This window comes from Grampus griseus, assembly GCF_964374135.1.
Source record: "Grampus griseus genome assembly, chromosome: 1".
NCBI classification, from domain to species: Eukaryota; Metazoa; Chordata; class Mammalia; order Artiodactyla; family Delphinidae; genus Grampus; species Grampus griseus.
Window position 1 is genome coordinate 74,892,206 of NC_139017.1, and position 18,628 is coordinate 74,910,833.

Genomic DNA, 18,628 nt, shown 5'->3' on the forward strand with positions numbered 1-18,628 from the left:
CCAAACTGACCAACTGCCACCAATTGCGTGATTATACATGTTATAAAAACATTAGAGTAGTCTTTGACCTCTCTTCTTTACTTAATACCTACAGTCTCTCGCCAACTCCTGCTGCTTCTTTTCTGTAGCCTGTTTTTTTTCTACAGCGTCGGCAAATGTCTCATTCTTTTCCTGGACTGTTGTAACCTGGGTTCTTTGCTCCCTGCCTCCCTCATTGTTCCAACTGCTCTTTCAGCCTCCGGAGTTGCTTGAAGTTTCATCCTGTGGCAGCCCTGTAAGTAGAGCTTGGAGGGCCCTTCAGAACGTAGAGTAGGGTTGCAACCTCCTTTAACTGCCACCTTCCAGCCCCAGGGTAGTGCAGAGTACTGCAAATAAAGGTATTCTCGTCATCAAATGTTCCCCTATTTATTGATCATACCTTTATTTCCTACCACCAGCCTCACACCAGCTTTCCCTGCTCCCCAAGCTAGGAATTGAGATGAGGTGACAGATGAGAAGCTGAGGCCTGTGGTGGGAACAAGGACTAGAGCACAGGGGTATTGGATCTCCTGCTTGCTCAGCTGGTTTTCTCCCTGCTGCACTCTTCCCAGAGCCTGGGGCTTCTTCCACACCTTCTTCTGCACTACCCAGGCACAGCCCAACCGGTTTCATTTCTAGACTAAAAAAATGATTCAGTAAGGACTTGGAAAGGATCGGGATTTTTTCACTTTAAATGAGTAAATATGGAAATATCACGCTCTTTGGCCCTGCTTCTTTGGATCCAGGGCAAAGGACTGCCATGCCCGGAGAGATCCAACAAGCTGCTGCTGTCCAGCCCTGCTCCTCCCCACTCAGCAAGGGCCCTTGCTCTTCCCTATTCTCACCAGAGAGGCACAAGTGCTCCGTCCCTTCCAGCGGCAGGCGGAGGGAAGAGAAAGGGTCTGTTGTTTTTCTCTCCCTGTTTCTCTCCCTCACTGCTGATCACCAAGCTGCTGACCAGGTCAGAAAGCCCTAATGGAAATCCTCCAGTGCTGGGCAGGCTCCTCCTCCTTTGGGGAGCTTGTCCTTGACTGATTTTTCTTTGTCCTGATGGGAAAAAAGAGAGAGAGAGAAAGAAGAAAAAAGAAAAACCACAAACTTCCTTTGAAAACCAGCTTGTAGACAGGGCCTGGAGCGCACGCCCTAGACTCGGCGACTCAGAAATCCCGAAGACGCTCTGAGCGACCTGGGAGCACCTGGGCTGCACCCCTGTCTGCCCGCACGCTCCTCCAGTGCCCCCCGGTCGTGGGCGTGAGTCCGGAAGTAGCCACAATCCAGCCAGGACCGCCGCTCGTAAACCTGGGTAAACCTGTATAAGCTCTGGCGTTGACAGCTGGAAGGCAGCTGGGACTGTGGCGGCGCCCCTCCCTGTACCCACCTCCGCCATCGCATTGCCAGAGTTGAACCCCCCTTCTAGGTCCTGGAACAGCACCCACTTCTGTAAGGTAAAAACTGTTTTAACCATTTCCTTCGCCTTTTCTCCTAACCCCCACTGCTCTTTTTCCTCTCCAGCTCTGGGGAGGTGACACTGGCTGTCCTTCCACCTTGGGTCTCTATAAGTCTGGATTTCGAGAGGAGCTCAGGCAAAAGGAGTACGTAAAAGAGATGCTGCTTGGTCCCTACACTTCCTCCTTTTAATGACACCTTCCCCCTCTCCCTTGCTAGCAAGTAGACAGCGCACTGTGGTTGCCTTATTCTGAGGGAAAATCTAAATCATTAGTTGCATGAAGATTTGGGTCAGACTGAGAGGGAGATTAGAGTGGGACAGTCAGGTACTTGAGGGGAGAGTAAAGTTCCTGGGGAGCCAGGGCAGGGGACACGGGTGTCTTCTTGAAGCTACATACCCGGTTTATATGCTTCTTCCAACTTTTATATGCTTCTTCCAACTTTTGGCTATTTACTGCCTCTGGCTATAGGGAGGGTCCAGGGCTCTTTTGACTCCCTTACCGCCACCAGAGGATAATTCCAGCTGGAGAGAAAGTGTAGGACTTGAGTTAAGAAAAGAGGAAAAGCATGAAATCCTGATTTGTTTGAGAACCTATGAGTCTCAGAGTCTCTCCCGCTCTGAAATACTCCATTATGCCCAACCCACCAGGCATGCCCCCTGTAGAGTGGAACTCCTCCATCACACTTCTGGCCCCTTTTAAAGACTTAGCCCACTTAGCTTTTTGCCCAGATTCTCTGAGACCCAGCTCCCTCTGGTATCCAGCTCCTGGATACCACTGGCCTGGCCAGCTAGTGGCCCAACCCCCGCTTAATTATTGATCATTTCTGGCATTGGACAGAAAAGCTAAGAAATAAGCGCTGTTTTTCTCCAAGCTTTTAAAAAAGTGTCCCAGGCTCTGGTTTCTGCTTCTAAGGCTCATCCTAAGTGTCATTTGGGAAGGGAGGAAAAAAGGAGAGAGAGGGAAAAAAAAAGCTTAAGGCCTGCAGGCAATTTTTGCTGCTGTGATTCGAAATCAACAACATGTAAATGAGATGCAGCTCGCATAAATTATATTTGAATCAGGAGGATGATCAATCTGGGTGACTAGGCTTATTTCGGTAACTTTTCTGTTCCTCAACTTCACCCCCCAGGCTTTACCCTAGCCCTAAATTCCTGCCGGATTGCAAAAGGAAGCATAGTCTCAGGTTAGGCGGAAGCAAGAGAAAAGATTTCTGACAAGTTTAATTTCTCCCCCTTTCTCACCCTGATCAAGGGGGTGAGGGGAGTAAGGAGGTTGAAGGGAAATGTTTTCCAGGGGGCAGGGTTTGTGGCTTTTTGTTGTCTACGATCCATGGTGTTAATTAAATGTCTATGCTTAGCGCTGGTAGAGAGCGGGTTAAACAGGTCCAGAGTTGACATCTAAAATGACCTAGATGGGAATAGATGGAAAGAACATATGCACAGGTAGAGGAGTGGAGACAGAGCATTTTTTGTTTTACAGAAATCAATAATCAGTATTTTTATATTCCATGTAGTGGGCAAGAGAGTATCTCTGGGTTTCGGCAGTTTTCGGAGCATAGAGGAACTGAGGAGACGTCGCTATCCCAACTCTAGCTGTCAAGAGAAGCTTACTGGAAGAATGGGGTCGGGTGGTGTGTGTGTGTGTGTGTGTGTGTTTTGTATGTCTAATCTGAAATTACTTATCAGAACTGATCTCTGATTCAAGTCCCCAGGGCCTGCATTTCCCCTCTCCAGCCTACAGGAAGCTCCTCCCAGGATCTTTTTGTTGTGGTTTGCGATTGTGTAAATCTGGAGTTGTGAAGGTGGAGTCCTTTGAGGAGAAGGACTTCTTTCTCACCAGTGTTTCGCCTTTAGGGGCATGGTATTGACTCTCTTTATTCTTCACCCCAAGCACTATATGACTGTTCATCTTTTTGCCCTTGGGATGAGGCAGAGAGAAGATGGCCCTAAAGATATAAGCCATGTGTGCTCAGGATGTTTCCTGAACAGCCAAGGGACAGGGTTCGGGTAGGGCAGAGGAATTACTCTCATTCTGGCTATGGTGGGGTTTAACTGACATGATGCCTATTACAGGGTGAGCTAAAGATCACTGTATTAATAATCATTAGTATAGTTTTAACATTTCTTTCTCCATCTCTTTTTCTTCTTTCTCCTTTTACCAGCCCTTTCTGTCTTGTCTCCATTCCTTGTCCTTCCTGGTTTCAGGGAAGCTGACGCCACCCAATGTCTTCAATCCCACTGGAATCATCCCCCCCAAGCCTGAAAGTCCTGTACCCTCGTTGGTCCTATCTGGTCACAGCAAGTTAGAGGTGAAAGAGCCCGGCCTGGGGCCCTTCTGTTTACCCCAAAGCTGTACTACCTGTAGCCAGGAGTGGCCAACAGACGCTAACCGAGCCTTCTGCACTACATTCCTTTTCCAAGACTTTTCTGGCTCTATCTGCGTTCCAGCCCAATGATTTCCCTCTTATTGGATCGTTCTCTCTTTTGCATATCAAGCCTCGATTAAGCCAGTCCCTGAGGACAATAAAGTCCTTTGGTGCCCCTCAGTTGACCCCTCCTGACCATGGAACACCATGAGCCTGAGCATCCAGTCCGTGGTGAGGCCAGGACTGCGGAAGTGGTCGTCCCTGAAAACCACGAGGTCCTGTCAGAACCCAGTGAGCCCCCTCAGGACAAGGATGCCGAAGAGGCTGATGGGGCAGCTGGAGAACAGGAGCCAGTAGATGAAGCTTTGCTGCCAGCCCAGGGCCAGGGTAACCTCGAGTCCCCTCCACCTGATGCTAGCTCAAGCCAAGAAGGGCCAGCCCAGGGGACACAGCCTGAGGTAGAGACAGCGGGGGCCTGCTCCTGGCCCCAAGAGCTTCCCCAGTCCCCCAGGGCCCGACAACCTGAGCTAGACTTCTACTGTGTAAAGTGGATCCCCTGGAAGGGAGAACGGACACCCATCATCACCCAGAGCACTAACGGCCCTTGCCCTCTCATCGCCATCATGAACATCCTTTTCCTTCAGTGGAAGGTAAGAGAGAGCTTGGATGGGGGCTCAGAAAACCTTGATCATTCTGATTTTCTCAAGCCAAACTTTCCAGATTATTCTTCCTATTTCTCCAGCTTGAACACATGAGATAAGATATTTGTTAAAAACGAAACAAAACAATGATCTGTCCTACTCCTCTGTCTTCTACTGTCTAGCAAATGGGAATGCCTTGCAGTTTTCCACATCCATTCCCTTGCTCCAGTTGCAAGCCTTTCTTTTCCACCACACCTGACTGCTGGACAACCCCTGCCCTCCCCCTGCCTTTCTATGGGTTCCTCCTTCAGTGCTCCATGAAGGAAAGCACACACCTGGCTAACACTTTGTCATTCCTTGCCTCCAGGTGAAGCTGCCACCTCAGAAGGAAGTGATCGCATCAGATGAGCTCATGGCCCATCTTGGTGAGTGACTGGGCCTTGAAGGGGAATTACCCAAAAGCTTCCAGTGCTATCTACTCAGCCAGAAATCCAGGGTGTTGAGGGACTCCCCATGCGGGGATCTTATGTGGCAGGGAAGGTAAAAATCTGTGGGGCTTCTCTGCAAGGCTGGGGAATGAAAAGGAAAAGTGAAGGTGTCAGGAGTCCTGGGTCGTCACCCCAATTCTTCCCTTAGCTTTCACATGGAACCTTGCGTGTACCCTTCACCTTTGTGGGCCCATTTCTTCCTCTGAGAAACTAAAGCCCTTTGCAACTGTGAAAATCTGTGGTTCTGTGACATTACCTCCATTCTCCTGGAGAAGAGGAAGCAACTTTTGGGACTGTTGGCGGGGTAAGCTGATAAGGAATCCTGTCTTGTAGGAGACTGCCTTCTATCCATCAAGCCCCAGGAGAAGTCAGAAGGACTTCAGCTTAATTTTCAGCAGGTGAGGCGAAAGGTCTGTGGACATGGGGTTTGCAGGCTTATAAGGAGACACCCAGGCTATTAAGAGAGGCTTTTCTGATGCTTCTCAGGAGGGTTCCTTGAACCATAATTTCTTTCTGCAGGAGGGGGAGGGTGTATCTCTGTCCTAGAAAATATGTTCATTTACATAAGATAAAGAAGGGTTGAGACAAGGGAGGAATTTCCATTGTAAGAGAACACCAGGGAAGAAAAGCAACAAGATTAATTTTTTTTTTCCTGGAGGTGGGAGTGGGGGGGGGGAGGGGAGGCTAGAATAGCCATCATTTTCTTTTTTTTCCCCAGTTTTATTGAGATTTAATTGACATATAACACTGTGTCAGGTTCTTTTTTTCCATTTTATTTTATTTTTTAAATTGAAGTATAGTTGATTTATAATATTGTGTTAGTTTCAGGTGTACAGAGTAATGATTCAGTATTTTGCACATTATATTCCATAATAGGTTATTTTAAGATACTAGGTATAATTCCATGTGCTATACAGTATATCCTTGTTTACCTATAGCACTGTGTAAGTTTAAAATATACATGTGTTGATTTGATCTATCCATTATTTTCTTTTCTACCCCAGAATGTGGACGATGCAATGACAGTGCTGCCTAAACTGGCCACAGGTCTGGATGTCAATGTGCGATTCACAGGTGTCTCTGATTTTGAGTATACACCTGAGTGCAGCATCTTTGACCTACTAGGCATACCTCTGTACCATGGCTGGCTTGTTGATCCACAGGTGAGGGTAGGGGGCGCAAGTGAGACTCAGTCAGCTCAAGCTGAGAGAGAAGCAAAATTTTGTGTGGAGGGGTTTAGGGAGGTAGGGAGTAGGTTGGCTTGGGAGGGGATTAGGGTTTAGAGGCTGGATCCAGTGCAGGATTCCTTTAATTTTCACCTTTCTGGGGGGTAACATTCAAATACAAGCAAACAATATGGAAATAGGTCAATTCTTCAGACATCAAAAGTTTCAGGAAGCTTTGGTCGTAGGGTTTGCAGTCTTTGTGGGCTTGCTTCACTTCCTTCCTGTAAAAGATCTCCATTTTTTTGGTACCACCCCACCCCGCTGCTCATGCAGAGTCCTGAGGCTGTGAGTGCAGTTGGGAAACTGAGTTATAACCAACTGGTAGAGAAGATCATCACCTGCAAGCACTCCAGTGACACCAACCTCGTGACAGAAGGTGACCTCCCTCCCTTCTCTTCTGTGGATCTTATGTGGAGGGAGTGATGGCTACTTAGGTTTAGTGTTTATTGTCTGTCTCCCCACCACCATATCCCACTAGAATGTGAGCTCCATGAGAGGGAGTTTGGGGAATTGTCTATCTAGTTCACTGACGTGTCCCCCGGTACCTAGTGCGACGCCTGGCAAAAAGTAGCTCTCAGTTAGAATCTGTTGAATGAATGAATACAGCCAGGCTTCAAGGAAGCGATTTCACAAGGTGGGACTGACCCCTAGGGCTTTGACAGGCGCTCTCTGGATGATCCTACCGTGGACTTTGCATTTAAGCCACCCGCCCCCCCCCCCTTTCTTGTGCCCTGCTGCCAGGCCTGATTGCAGAGCAGTTCCTGGAGACCACCGCTGCACAGCTGACCTACCATGGTCTGTGTGAGCTAACAACAGCTGCCAAGGAGGGCGAACTTAGCGTCTTTTTCCGGAACAACCACTTTAGCACTATGACTAAGCACAAGGTGATGAGGGTTTAGGAGGTGGGGGTTTGGAGTGCTGTCATTCCCTCATGCCTTTTTCTTCTGGGTCAGTGTTTCAGTCAGGATAAAGGTAGATTAAGCTGTGATAACAAATGACCCCTGAACCCCAGTGGTTTACCACAACAAAGGTTTATTTCTTTTTTCAAAAAAATATTTATCTATTTATTTATTTTGGCTGTGCCGATCTTAGTTGCGGCACACGGGATCTTCGTTGCGGCATGCAGACTTCTTACTTGCGGTATGCGGACTCTTAGTTGAGGCATGCATTCGGGATCTAGTTCCCCGACCAGGGATCAAACCCGAGCCCCTGCATTGGGAGCACGGAGTCTTACCCACTGGACCACCAGGGAAGTCCCCAAAGGTTTATTTCTCACGCATGTTGCACGTCCACTGCAGATTGGCTGCAGCTCTGTCCCACATCATCTTCACTTTGGGGCCCAGGCTGACAAAACAGCCTTTGTCTGGAACATAGGAGGGGAAAGTGCGGGGGTGGGGAACACACCGCACACGTGCTTTTAGTGCTTCTGCCTGGAAATGACAATGTCAGTTCTGCTAACATCTCACTGGCCAGAGCAAGCCATAAGGAGTAAGCCTGCCATCAGTGGGACAAGAAAGTGTAAATCCTCTCCCAGGAAGGGGCAGTGGAATTTTTGAACAATACTATAGTTTTCCAAAGCTAAAAATTGTCTGAGCTCTCTAGGAATTGAGTAGAAGAGGGAAAGGTCATTGGTTCTCAAAGGATTTATCCTTATAACCATCAGGTGAGCCCAGAGAACCATGGGAAGTAGGGTAGGAAGCAGGGCTGTATGCGGGACTTTAGCCCGAGGACTCCATGTTTGACCACAGTGACCACCATACTCACACCCAGCTGACCACGACTCAGACAGCCCTTCCTTCTCCCCACAGCTGCGCATATTTATAAAAGATCCACATGCTCACACTGACACGTTCCAGCTAGCACACCGATTGATTCCAATGGTCTCTGTGCATCTCAGATAGGGGCCTCTGTCACCTGTCCCACCAATGCACTTTGTCCTCCTCTTTGCAGGGTCACTTGTACCTACTGGTCACCGACCAGGGCTTTCTACAGGAGGAGCAAGTGGTGTGGGAGAGCCTGCACAACGTGGACGGAGACAGCTGTTTCTGTGACTCTGACTTTCACCTAAGTCACTCCCTAGGCAAGGGACCTGGAGCAGAAGGTGGGAGTGGCTCCCCAGAAAAGCAGCGGCAGGTGGACCAGGTGTGTGGGGTCCCTGGGGCGGGTTCAGAGAGCATGTCCGCCTCAGAGAGCTTCTTGCCATAGGTGCGAGCTGCCTGCATCTTATTATCTAGAGACTGTGACATACGACAGCCATGCCCCTCTCCTCTGTTACCTTTCGGACCATCTCAGCACTTGGTGTGTATTCTCTGGCACCAGAGGTAAAATACTTGGCTGGGGCTTCCCTGGTGGCGCAGTGGTTGAGAGTCCGCCTGCCGATGCAGGGGACACGGGTTCGTGCCCCGGTCCGGGAAGATCCCACATGCCACGGAGCGGCTGGGCCCGTGAGCCATGGCCACTGAGCCTGCGTGTCCGGAGCCTGTGCTCCGCAACGGGAGAGGCCACAACAGTGAGAGGCCCGCGTACCGCAAAAAAACAAACAAACAAAAAACTTGGCTATATGTGTTGCTCTGGAGAAGGAGCTGGAGAATTGGAAGGACGAGGAAAGGCTGCTTTTTTTGTTGTCGTTATTTATTTATTTATTTTTTTGGCCACACAGCTTGTGGGATCTTAGTTCCCCGACCAGGGATTGAACCCGTGCCCCCTGCCAGTGGAAGCTCAGAGTCCTAACCACTGGACCGCCAGGGAGCTCCCAGGAAAGGCTGGTTTGGAAACCCAAACACAGCCTGGACATCCCCCCGCCCCAGCCTCCCTCACCATCCCCGTTCTTTCCCCTCTCTCCAGGACTACCTGATCGCCTTGTCCCTGCAGCAGCAGCCGTCCTCACAAGGCACATTGGGTCTTAGCGACCTGGAGCTGGCCCAGCAACTTCAGCAAGAGGAGTACCAACAGCACCAAGCCGCCCAGCCCGTGGCAGCACGTGCCCTGTTACCGCAGGTGGGTCTGCTCCCCCTGCCCTTAGCGCTGCCCTTCCAGCGTTCCCACATCCTCAGTGTGCCACTCCTACTTCCCCTGGTCCAGACACTTGTTATTCCTGCCATGTCCCTTCAAGGTTTCCCTCGGGGCCTTTCTCCTGTCTGTCCCTCTCCTCTGGGTCCCTTCCTGTCTTTCTCTCCCCACTGCCTCTCCCAATCCTGACCCTGCTTCCATCTAGAGTCTCTGTCCTGGACTCTTCCACAGTTGATGGGTGACCAATTGTTAAATCTGATACAGGGGAGAGGAGCTGCATTTGGACGCCCAGCTGCCGAGCGTCGGCAGAGGCCGAAGCAAGAGTCCGACTGTGTCCTCCTGTAGCCCCGCTCAGTGCCAGCCTGCCTTGCCTCCGCTTGCAGAGGCTGGGGCTATTTTGCTTGCTCCCTGGCTCAACTTGAGATATGCAGGGTAACTTATTTATGGAATGTTGGGGATCAGAGCAGGCAGTAAATGCCAAGGTCAGACTTGGTGACGTCTTTGCCCTCACGTGCTGCCTCCTCTTCCTCCCAGCCATCCTGGGCAACATTGGGGTTGGTCGGGTGAGGATTTCTGATTCCCAACTCCCTTTCCCCAGAATAGTCACATTAATATACAGACTCAGGCTCCAGGGTGAGGTCCCTGTCTAGAACCCATCTCCCCTACTTTCTGCTCCTGCAGGCCCACCCGTATCCATCCATTTGTTTCAGGGTTTAATTTGGGTTTCTATCTCCATTATTTGTAAAGCCTTCCTAGGGGTTTGGAAATAAAACTTCTTTCCTGAGGTCTCTTGTTTGCCTTACCCTGCAGCTATGGGGTTAAGTATTTGACTCAATTGAAGAATGCAAAAAGGGGGAGGGGGAGGTAAAAAGGTGTGAGGGGGTGGCCTGTCATTTCTAATACAAGCAGCAGGGGGAGCCAAAGCCTGCTTTTTCGTTTTTTATCTGTTTTCGATAGGTCTTCTTTTGGAAGTAGTACTATAATTTGTGAGGTGGGTTTCCAAGTTCCTGCTTTGGACAGATGAATTTGGGGATTGTGCACCCTGATAACCCAATCTTCCCGTGCAGGGGAGGGTTAGCTTGATCCTCTGCTTGCTTCTCAGGTCATACAGATGGTCCTTTGCTACCTCTAACCATTTCTGACCTCATTGTGGTTCCTGGTTCTCAATTATTTTTCCTGAAATTTCCTGGTGAAGAGAGATTAACGGGGGGGAGGGGAGACACCGAGGGGAGGGGGGGTTGTTGACAACTGCAGTCTAGAGCCTCAAACAGGACTCCTGTTGAATATCCAACATGAAAGGCACCTCCAGCTTCAAGGCCTCCTCCCAGCCCATGTCCTGCTCCACCCAAACTTCAATCAGGGAACACAAATGACAGTGAAGTTTGCCAAAAGAATTCAAATATCAGTGAGATGTGCTGGCCAGAATACGGAAAGAATGAGTAGAGCAGAAACTATCAAAGAGATCCCATTATCGCATACCCAAGACAGAGCTAGGGGACCCAGGTGCAGATATCACTTTGAAATGAGGGAAATTAAGGGATTTAAGAGGAACTTGGAGTTCCAGACTCCACAAGAAGCTGGAACGTGGTGCTCAAGTGAGGGGTTATTTTATTTGGAGGCCCAGCTGGTCTCCTGCAGGCTCACCCATACATGGGAATCTCAGATTCTTGAAGGTCATATGGGGATGAGGTCTCAGAGGTCTTCAGCCCTGCACAGGGCTAGTAGGGCTGACCGGCAGTTCCCTTTCACTGCATTCTGCAGACAAGAAAGTCAAGTATTAGAAAGACCCACCACCACCATGGCTTAGGCACTCTGTCCTCTCCCTCGCGCTGGCCCAGAGATTGTGTGGTGCCCGGAGTCCTGCACTAAATTCACCAAAGACCCATGAGTTCTCCAGGACATGATGACATAGATGACTATGCTCCACTGTGTGCAGTGTGGAGGTTAGGGGTGAAGCTCCGGGGCTCCAGGTTAAGAACCAGCGAAGTCTCACCTGGAGGGAAGAGTAGAGGGACTTCCCAAATTTCTTTTGAACTCAGCTCGGATACTTAGAAGATCAGTCTCACTTCGAGAAATAAGGATACGCATCAGAACTTGGTAATTGTCTCAGTTTCCTGGTAGAGGAAGAAAGAGAATGTGGATGTGGTGGTAGTGACATTCTCACAGACTAGGGATTGGGCCACATGGTGAATTATTCTAGGGAGTGTTGGTGAAGAGAGAGTCAAGGAAAAGAGAAATATGCATTATGTAAGGGTAATGATGTGGCAGGAAAGATCGATTGCTGTGGGGAATATTACTGGACAATTACTTGTTCCATCCACGTCTTTCCTGGCCCTGCCACTAGCTTAGAGCCTCGCTCTTGAGTACCTCGCTCCAAGGGCAGGTACTCAAGAAAAGATAGAGGAGACTTGCCACCTATAAAGACTTACAGCATGAGGGACTTCCCTAGTGGCGCAGTGGTTAAGAATCTGCCTGCCAGTGCAGGGGACACGGGTTCGAGCCCTGGTCCGGGAAGATCCCACGTGCCGCGGAGCAACTAAGCCCATGCGCCACAACTACTGAGCCCACATGTCACAACTACTGAAGCCCGCACGACTAGAGCCCGTGCTCTGCAACAAGAGAAGCCACCACAATGAGAAGCCCGCGCTCCACAATGAAGAGTAGCGCCCGCTCTCCACAACCAGAGAAAGACTGCGTGCAGCAACACTCAACGCAGCCAAAAAAAAAAAAATCTTAAAAAAGAAATCTTAAAAAAAAAAAAAAAGATTTACAGCATGAAATCCAGAAAGACTGTTTTTAACTTACAAGTTCGAGAAAGTCCAAGGAGGATACACCCACCCTGTCCCTAAACTGAGTTGATGGGGCTCTGATAGGGAGCAGGGTCATGTGACTTCCCGTTCTGATCCTGACCTACCAGGGTCGTCTTGTTATCCTCATCTTTATACATCAGTTTCTCCTGGTTGGACCCCTGGGGTTCAGCATCACTGTCCTTCTCTCATACCTGCACCAGGCCTCTTGCCTTTTGGTTAAAGATGGTAATGGAGGGTTCAGTTTAGAAATAATAGAGATATAGTACATATTCAAATCATGAGCTATAACTGATTATAATAAAATATTTTGGGGACTTCCCTGGTGGTCCAGTGGTTAAGACTCTACAATCCCAATGCAGGGGGCCCAGGTTCGATCCCTGGTCAGGGAACTATATCCTGCATGCTGCAGCTAAGACCCAGTGCAGCCAAATAAATAAATAAATATTAAAAAAAAAAAAAAAAGGAAAGAAATGTTAAAAAAAATTTTTTTTTGGTTGCAAAAAACCTGTTTGTGTCATGAGCTGTGCACTGGTGTTGTCATCATTTCCTATTATCCTCTTTTTCAGAGTTATCTCAGTCACTTGACTCATAAGACCCTTCCCAGAACTGCCTGAAACCTACACTTAGGGCAACCCCACAGATCATAAACTCCCACAAAGAAACAAACAAAAAAAATGATGAAGTGAATACAGGATGCTATATATATTTTTTTTTAAATATTTATTTATTTATTTGGTTGCACGGGGTCTTAGTTGCGGCACGCATGTGGGATCTAGTTCCCCGGCCAGGGATTGAACCCAGGCCCCCTGCATTGGGAGCATGGAGTCTTAACCACTGTGCCACCAGGGAAGTCCCCAGGATGCTATATTTTATTTGGACTCATTCATTACCTAATTGTCAGTGGGCCTGATGGCTACTCTTTGTTTTGTTTTGTTTTTTTTGCACTTTAAATTAAATTAAATTTATTTATTTAGCTTTTGGCTGTGGCTTGTGGGATTTTAGTTCCCCGACCAGGTATGGAACCCAGGCCCTCAGCAGTGAGAGCAAGGAGCCCTAACCACTGGACCGCCAGGGAATTCCCTGATGGCTACTCTTTTGAATTCCATGTATCCTTGGTTTTATGTTGTGATGAAGACTGCCAAATGCTTCCCAGTATCCATTCTTCCCTTCTTCCAACTCTTGTTACTCCATAGTTATAGAATTGGGGTAGGAGTCACTCATTAACTGAATATTCCCAGTGGTGTACAAGTACCCTCTATACCAAACCTATATCAAACATAATTCTTGTCTTGTTACTTGAGAATATATTTGGCATCTCATACTGCCCTAGGATCTTTATAATGAACCTTCATTTTATGGTTCAGATTGGTCTGAATTTGTCCTGAATCAGCTGTCATTTAAAGGTCATTTTTCTGAATAAATATTCATCACAGTTATGTTTTCACATTTCTCTCATAAAAGAATAGTTTGGAAGTGTCTTGATTTTTCCCTTTTTTTTCAGAAAAATAGGCCTGTATTATTTTTTGACTCGTACTTCTAAGATAAATCTGGCATTTACATCCAAGAGTCTACCAGCAATAAATGATTGTAAAGTATTTGGATTACAGAGTCCTGTAACCCAAATACTTTACAATCATCTATTGCTGTGGTATAAGTTTGTTTTTATGACAGGAATTTAGATAACCACAACTCTTCCAATGAATCTTAGTGTTCACTCATTATAAAAGTACAGGCTTTATTGGATGGGTACAGTAATCTACTGTCAAAATGGAAATCTCTGGATGATAAAATAAATGCTTCTATGTATTGTCGAATAGCTGTTAGTAGGCATGATGATTTCTCAACCAGTATACAAAAAGCTATTCCATCTTCAAATTTTTGGTGAGCTTTTTTATTTATAAGTTTTGGGGGACAGTTGTACTAGGAGACCTAGCTCAACGAGCACAATGACCGGATTCTGTTTATGAAATTCCTCAAACCAAGATCGCCAATTTAAGTTTGGATAATACGGAACAATAGACCAACACCTATGATATAGACCAGGAGTTGATACATGGCAGTTACATATCCTATAGGATCATTATGTGTATTGTAGGAGACTAGGTGACTTAATAGCTGTGTGACCTTGGGCAAGGTATTTAACCTCTCTGTACTTCAGTTTTTTCATCTATAAAACAAGGATGTGAGTGTGGATGTGAGGATTCACTGAAATGTGTAATGTGCTTGGCATAGGCCCTGGCACACAAGGAGCCCCTAAGAAATGGTGGCTCTTTTGCTATTTTTTCTAGTGTTATCACCATCCTCATTCTGGCAACTGAATCCATATCTGTATTTGGCCACCTAGACATTAATTGGGCCAAAAATTTTAGCTTTGGTGCCCTGGTGGTTCAACTAACCTATCTCTAACCACAGCTCACTCCTCTACTCTTCACAAGACAGTTTGTAAACCTAGGAAAAGAGAGCTGCTCTATGTTTACAAAATAATATGAGATTGTTACATTAGCAGGAGCGTGAAACCTCCTCTCTCTTGCCCAGGAGATACTCTATGGAGTATCGTCAGTTCCTCCTTCCGGGCTCCTTCTCGGTCTACAGACTGGTTTCTAAAAGGTAATATGCCCAAGTGCAGAGGGAAGGGGCTCACCTTGGCCTGCAATGGCCCTTGGCAGCCTCTGTGCATCCTTGTCTATACTGAAGCTCAAGAAGGTTCTGAAGATGCCCCAAGCTGCGGTCTGTAAGAGCACGGGGGTACCAAAGTCTGCCCATTCCCCAGTGCCCCAGCCAGGCCCTGGGCATGGCCTCAGGGCCAGCTCTCCCTTTCCTATTCCCCGTCCCACCCCCCAGCCCCTGTGTTGATGTAACAAAAAAAAAAGATTCCTACAATCCCAGCAGCGCCTACCTTGTTGGCAAGGCCCAGGTGGCTGAGGATCTCCTGAGCCAGGGATAGTCCCATCTTCCTGCTGGTCACAGACATGGTGCGACTGGATGCCCTGGGGGGAGGGACACAGGAGCCAATTCAGGGGAACGTCCCAGCCTTTCTGGGCCGCTTTTTGACCCCAGGTCCGGGAGCTTGGACTCCCTTTACCCATTCCTCTCCTTTGTTGCAGAAAAAAAGAACAACCCGCTTGGCAGGTTTGGGAGCCCAAGTGGAGGGTAAGAGGCGAGCCTCCACCTTCCCCACCACTCACCATCCTTCTGGAAGCAAATTTGATCAGGGATGCTGCTAGAACTAGCACCAAACAAACCCTCCCAGACTCTAGGGTTGGTCCCAAGGCTCCCCAGCCCTTGGTCTGAGGTGGATGATCCCCTTCTGAGGTCACCTCCCTTCCTTCCATGGCCTGGCTGGGTGTTCCTGGGGCAGTGTAAGGGAGGCGAGGCGAGGCAGCAGGATTAAGTATGTGGGGCGGGAGATAACCGCATTTTCCCCCACCTTCAGCCCCAGCCTCCAAGTAAGCCCCACGCCCTGCCCACAGAGCTTCCACCACTGTGCGCCTTTCACCCTCGGAGTCTCCAGCTGGGATCTTTAGGTCAGCAGGTGCAATCTCTGAGCTGACATGAGTATGTGTTCTTGTGGGTACATGGGTGCCTGGAGAAGGAAGCAGGCACTCATGTTAGAAAAGGAAAACTCCTTTCTCCCTCCCCCAGGTGATCAACAAGTTCCTCCATCCACCCCCAGCCGCAGCATGAGAGCCCAGGTCCAGTGCTTACCCGGAGGCGCTGGGGGCGAAGTGGGTGTCCTCAGAGCCTGGTGGCGTACCGTGTATGGGCACCAGCTCCTGTGTGGCCTGGTACAGGAGAGAGTGTGTGTGCAGCCCAAGCTGAACAGCCAGTCAGATGACCTCTCCAGCAGACCAGCCCAGCTATCCTCTCAGGCTCTGGCCCCTCCCAAATGTGGGAAAGGACCAGGCTGTACCGGGTCCCACATGCCAACACCTCCCTACCCAGCATCTCTCCTCCCAGGAACTGGCCTTAACCCATGCAGAGAACTCCGCTGGCCTCTCAGCAGCTCAGCCCCGACACAGGAGGCTTTGTGCACTGCCGTCCCGGCGGGGCCAGGTGGGACCACAGAAGCCCAGTCTCTAAGTCCAGCTTCTGACCTGGCTCTGCCTCTGACTCCAGCTCCCTGGGGGCGTGGGGGTGGGGGCAGGTCAGACAAGGCTCCAGGCTTATTTGGAAGCTGGTACGGAAAAACCTGTTGGGGCACATACCAGCAGGGCACCCCAGCCTGCATCCCAGAGGGGTATTAGAGCAGTAGCGAGTGGGAGTGATTGGAAGAGAGTAGTAGAGTGAGTGGGGGCGGGGGGGACGGGACTGTGTAAATCTTTAGGGAAGGAAGGGCACAGGTATTCCGGGGATAGGAGCAGATCAGAGTCAAGAGAGAAAAACGCACAGGGTGTTCCCTGTGGGCAGAAGCACCGTGCTTCCAAAAGGCAACAGGGAGATGAAAGAGGCTCTCTGGGTCCCTGTGTCTTAGATTCCTTGTGTTGCCTTTTGGCCGCCAGGGCTGTTTTAGCTGCAGGTGATGCAACCCCAGCAGCTGGGCTGGAGGCTGTCTGTGCACAGAGCAGCAGGTAACAGTTTTGGGGAGCCTCAGGGGCCCCTGAGCAGACAATTACTCGAATCTCACAGCCAACTCCCTAGTGTCTGAGAGCAGTCTCCTTCCTGCTGCCCTAGACAGGTCTGCTGGGGGCTGGGCACAGAAGCCAGAGATCCTCTGCCACTCTCCCACCCTGGGAAGGTCCTCACTGGCTTTCTGAGGAGGGACCAGCAGCTCTTCCTCAGAGCAGACCAGGCCTAAGGAGATGTTATAAAGGGAGACTTCCATGGTGGCAATCATGGCTTCTCACTTTTCTCTCCTGTTAAAGTGGAAAACACGCACCAATTTTTGCTGGAGAATGTGGGTTCAGTCCCAGCTCTTCCACTTGTTATGTTCTGCAACCTCAGCTAGTCACTTCAGGTCTCCATCATGTCTCTGTTTCTTTTTCTCTTTTTTGGCCGTGCCATGCGGCATGCGGGATCTTCCCTGACCAGAGATCGAATCTGTGCCCCCTGCATTGGGTTTGCAGAGTCTTAACCATTGGATCGCCAGGAAAGTCCCTCTGTTTTCTTTACCTGAAAAAAAAAAAAAAAAAGGGAATATTGGGAGAAGATAAACTGTGTGTGTGGGGGTGGTGGTGGGGAGGGGGCATCCTGGGGCACCTGAGAATAGACTTCCTGGGAGGATTAAATGAGGTAATATGTGTGATGGCACTTGGCAGAGAAAAGTGCCTTGTAAATTAGGGTTGCCGGATTTAGTAAATACAGCACATAATTTGTTAGTATTAAGTATGACCCATATATTTCGTAGGATATACTATACTAATAAATTATTTGCTGTTTGTCTGAAATTGTAATTTAACTGAGCATCCTATATTTTACCTGGCAACCTGAAAAATGGGATGCAGTTTCAGCATGGTGATTAAAAGCAAAGGTTCTGAAGCCAGATTCCTTAGACTTAGAATTCTGGTCAGCTGTGTGACCTTGGCAACCACCTTAACCTTTCTGTGCTCAGTTTCCTCCTTGTCAAAATGGAGATAATAACAGTGTTTATATTATAGGCTATTGTGAGAATTAAATAAATTAATACATGTAAAGCACTTTAGAAGAGAGCTGGGCACAGAATGGTAAGTACACATGTCAAAATGTTAACTAATATGTAATAATTAATATTGTTATGTTATTTTATAACGATAACTTATTAGCATCTCCCTAAGAATTCCAACCTTGGCTCTCTTCTGTAACTTCTTTCTTGCCAATCCCCAATCTGGCCACAAGAGGCCATCGAAACCCACTGAGAGAGAGCCTCGAGACCCCTGGCGGCCACTTGAGGTCTCTGAGGCTCTGGCTCCAGCCACAGATATCCAGGGGCTCTCTTGGCCCACTTGTTGGGCTCCAGCCACAGATATCCAGGGGCTCTCTTGGCCCACAGTCTCCCGAGGACATCAGGTTCCTAGGTGAACTTGGTGGGCAGGCAGAGTCGGGGAAGAGCCTCAGGTAGACATCTACGCAAGCAACCCTACTGAGACAGACCTCAGGACACATGCAGGAGACTTCTAGGCTGGGTTACCCTAGTACAGCGGCTCCACAGCCAGGGTCCCTGTGCCTTTGGTTTTCTGTACCCTTCAGAATCTTTTTTGGGCACGCGTTCCAAGCAGGCTTAGGGGGAAATGAAGGGTGAGAGAGGGCTCCTGTTTCCCCAGTCCAAACCTCTGCAAGGTACTGCTGGCTGACCTGTAAGGCTGAATCCTGAATTTGGAGGCAGAAGAGTGGTCCTGGTTGCCTAGGAGTGTGTGTGTGATGTGTTTACAAATGCTCGCCTGAAGCTGGTGGAATCTCACTCCTTTTGTCCCTGGGTTTTGTTTTGTTCAACTCCAGGGCCAGATTGAGGTTGTTTTCAGATTTACTAAATCACCCTCCAACCCCATGCTCTAAATTTTAGAATTTCAGAGTTGGAGGAGATCTTAGCGATGACCTGGTCTACCACCCTCTTGTTACTGACTCAAGGAGGCTGAGTGACTTCCAGAGGCCGTAGTGTTAGAACCAGAATCCAGGTCTCCTAACCTCTCAGTGTTTTCCTCATCACTCAG

At 48.8% G+C, this 18,628-nt stretch overlaps 2 protein-coding genes across 2 annotated transcripts; one reads left to right on the forward strand and one right to left on the reverse strand.

The window, feature by feature from the left end:
- Nucleotides 1-889: 889 nt before the first annotated feature.
- MINDY1 (MINDY lysine 48 deubiquitinase 1) lies at nt 890-9,981 on the forward strand. Its single transcript, XM_082668116.1, has 10 exons — nt 890-1,463; nt 3,628-4,481; nt 4,840-4,897; nt 5,294-5,358; nt 5,965-6,123; nt 6,460-6,562; nt 6,928-7,070; nt 8,137-8,328; nt 9,031-9,183; nt 9,460-9,981. The coding sequence occupies exons 2-10, from the start codon at nt 4,029-4,031 to the stop codon at nt 9,538-9,540; spliced, it is 1,407 nt and encodes a 468-aa protein (XP_082524242.1). The 5' UTR covers nt 890-1,463; nt 3,628-4,028; the 3' UTR covers nt 9,541-9,981.
- A 659-nt stretch (nt 9,982-10,640) lies between these two features.
- Nucleotides 10,641-15,582, reverse strand: ANXA9 (annexin A9; the record flags this gene model as incomplete). The annotated part of the gene is given in 8 exon segments (XM_082660343.1): nt 10,641-10,950; nt 11,189-11,224; nt 11,230-11,300; nt 11,303-11,362; nt 14,647-14,734; nt 14,902-14,992; nt 15,258-15,559; nt 15,562-15,582. Coding segments are annotated over 8 exon segments (732 nt in total). The 3' UTR covers nt 10,641-10,887.
- Between the last annotated feature and the right edge of the window lie 3,046 nt (nt 15,583-18,628).